The sequence below is a fragment of the Penaeus vannamei genome, chromosome 37 (assembly GCF_042767895.1).
Source record: "Penaeus vannamei isolate JL-2024 chromosome 37, ASM4276789v1, whole genome shotgun sequence".
Taxonomy (NCBI): Eukaryota; Metazoa; Arthropoda; class Malacostraca; order Decapoda; family Penaeidae; genus Penaeus; species Penaeus vannamei.
This window is the reverse complement of record NC_091585.1, coordinates 2,419,488-2,421,987: the sequence shown is the minus strand read 5'-3', so window position 1 is coordinate 2,421,987 and position 2,500 is coordinate 2,419,488. Positions and strand designations below refer to the sequence as shown.

Below are 2,500 nucleotides of genomic sequence, written 5' to 3'. Positions count from 1 at the left end.
AGAGAAAGAGAAAGAGACAGACCGAGAGACCGAGAGAAAGAGAGAGAGAATGAGAGAGAAAAGAGAGAAGAAAAAAGAGAAGAGAAGAGAGAAAAGAGAAAAGAAAGAAAGAGAAGAGAGAGAAGAAAGAAAGAGAAAGAAAGAAAGAACTAGAAAAAAAAACGGAGAAACAACCACGAACGCTAGGAGACGGAAGGTGTGTGGGGGTGGAGGGGGGGGGGGTAAGTGCCAGTGGGAGACAGGAGTGGAGGGGATTGGAGGGGGGGGTGTCATGGAGCCACGCGGCACCGGGTGACAAAGTTATCGTGCGCAAGTGTCATTCGCACTCCCCCCCCCTCCCCCTCCCCTCCCTCCCCCCCCCTAATGTACCGGCGTCGTTTTGGGGGGGAATTGTGTGCTTATGACCCCCCCCTCTCTCCCCTCTCCCCCCTCTCCCCTCTCCCTCGCTGACGCGTTCTTTCTGCTTATTTCTCCTCCTTTAATTCGTGTCTTTCTCTTTGTGTCTTTTTTCCTGGTTTATTATCGTCTTTTTTCTCCTTCTTTTCTTGAATCTTGTTCCGTTTTTTTGGGGGAAATTCTTTTTGTTTTTGCTTATATCTTCTCCTTTATTTTCTTTTTGCTCTCTACCTTAATTCATCTCCTTTGTCTTTCTCTTGTCTTCTCTTATTTTCCTCTCTCTCGCTTCTCTTTCTTCTCTTCTGTGTCATCCATTACTCTTTTTCCCCTCCGCCTTGTTTTCTTATTTCTCTTCTCCTCTCTTCTCTCATTCCTCCTCTCCCTTCTTCATCCCCTCCCTCCACCTCGCCTTTCGTCCTCTTCCCTTTTCCTTTTCTCTCCTCCCTTCTTTTCCTTCGTCACTCCCTTTCCCCCTTTTCCTTCTCCTTCTCTCCCCCCCATCTCCTTTCTCCTTATTCTCCTCTCCCCCTTTTCTCGTTTATTCTTCTCCCCCCTTTTACTTCTTCCTTTCCTTCCCCTAGCCCTTCCCTCTCCCTCTCTCCCTGCTCCTCCTCCCCCTCTTCCTTTCTACTCGTTTCTCCCTTTTACCTCTCCTCTTTCCCTTTCTCCTTTCTCCTCCTTCCCCTCTTCCTTTTTACTCCTTTCTCCCTTTTATCTCTCCTCTTTCCCCTTTCTCCTTTCTCCTTCTCCCCCTTCCCCCCTTCCCCCCTCTCCCCCCCTCCCTCTCCCATCCCCCTTCCCCCCTCCCCCCCTCCCCCCCCCACGTTCCCCAACAGGTAAGCCCCCAACCGCGTGTGTGGGTTTCTGTTATTGCTCTGCTTTACGTCGTACTTTGTTTTATAATTTACGCGGTGCACGAGCTTTTATAGGTTCGTGTGTGCGTGCGTGCGTGCGTGTGTGCGCTTTGTGATTCCGTGGTGTGTGTGTTAGTTAGTGTGTTTGTAAGTGTATGTGTTTGTCTCTGTGTGTGTTGGTGTGTACGCGTTTGTTTGTTTGTGTGTGTGTGTATGTGTTTGTTTGTGTGTGTATGTGTGTTTGTTTTTCTCTGTGTGTGTATGTGTTTGTTTGATTGTGTGTGTCTTTGTGTCTGTGTGTGTGTATGAGTGTATACGTGTTTGTTTGTCTGTGTGTGTGTGTATTTGTGTATACGTGTTTGTTTCTGTGTGTGCGTGTCTGTGTTTGTTTGTCTGCGTGTGTGTATACTGCGACGGGTTGGTTGGAAGTGTGAATTTGTGTGTTTGTTAAGCTGTGCGTTCATCAACTGCATGCGTTTGTAAGCTAACATTTTTGTATTTGTGTAATGTATCATGTATTTGTATGTATAGATCTATGTGCATATATTTGGACGCACAAGTATGTCTGTATGCTTATGTATTTGCTTTATGTGCATATGCGTATGTGCATATGTGTGTGTGCCAATGTGTACGTATATGTTGCCCTGTATATCAGTATTATATGTAATGATACGTACTTATAAGTCTGTTTGTATGCCACTGTACGTGTATCTCGTTTGTGCATTTTCGTATGTGCTACAAAGTACTCCAGCGCCATCCTATCTCCACAAACGTTACCTTTCATTAGTTATTTATTCTTATGCTTCCGTTGCTGTTCTCGTAGCGAGGTCAGCGGTGGTGGAAGCAGTGGCGGTGGTGGAAGCAGTGGCGATGGTGGAAGCAGTGGCGGTGGTGGAAGCAGTGGCGGTGGTGGAAGCAGTGGCGGTGGTGGAAGCAGTGGCGGTGGTGGAAGCAGTGGCGGTGGTGGAAGCAGTGGCGGTGGTGGAAGCAGCGGCGGTGGTGGAAGCAGGGGCGGTGGTGGAAGCAGTGGCGGTGGTGGAAGCAGTGGCGGTGGTGGAAGCAGTGGCGGTGGTGGAAGCAGTGGCGGTGGTGGAAGCAGTGGCGGTGGTGGAAGCAGTGGCGGCGGTGGAAGCAGTGGCGGTGGTGGAGGCAGTGGCGGTGGTGGAAGCAGTGGCGGTGGTGGAAGCAGTGGCGGTGGTGGAAGCAGTGGCGGTGGTGGAAGCAGTGGCGGTGGTGGAAGCAGTGGCGGT

General features: G+C 49.8%; 2 protein-coding genes across 2 annotated transcripts in view; one reads left to right on the top strand and one right to left on the bottom strand.

Moving 5' to 3' along the window:
- The window catches only part of LOC138859560 (uncharacterized), a 6,293-nt gene extending 4,286 nt beyond the window's left edge, over positions 1-2,007 (bottom strand). The window contains exon 1 of the mRNA XM_070115157.1: positions 1,990-2,007. Coding sequence (XP_069971258.1) covers positions 1,990-2,007 — 18 coding nt within the window. The remainder of the gene's footprint in view (positions 1-1,989) is intronic.
- A 113-nt stretch (positions 2,008-2,120) lies between these two features.
- Positions 2,121-2,500, top strand: part of LOC138859559 (paraneoplastic antigen Ma6E-like) — a 483-nt gene continuing 103 nt past the window's right edge. Inside the window, exon 1 of the mRNA XM_070115156.1 lies at positions 2,121-2,500. This exon is cut by the window's right edge and continues 103 nt beyond it. Within this exon, the coding sequence (XP_069971257.1) occupies positions 2,121-2,500 (380 nt within the window).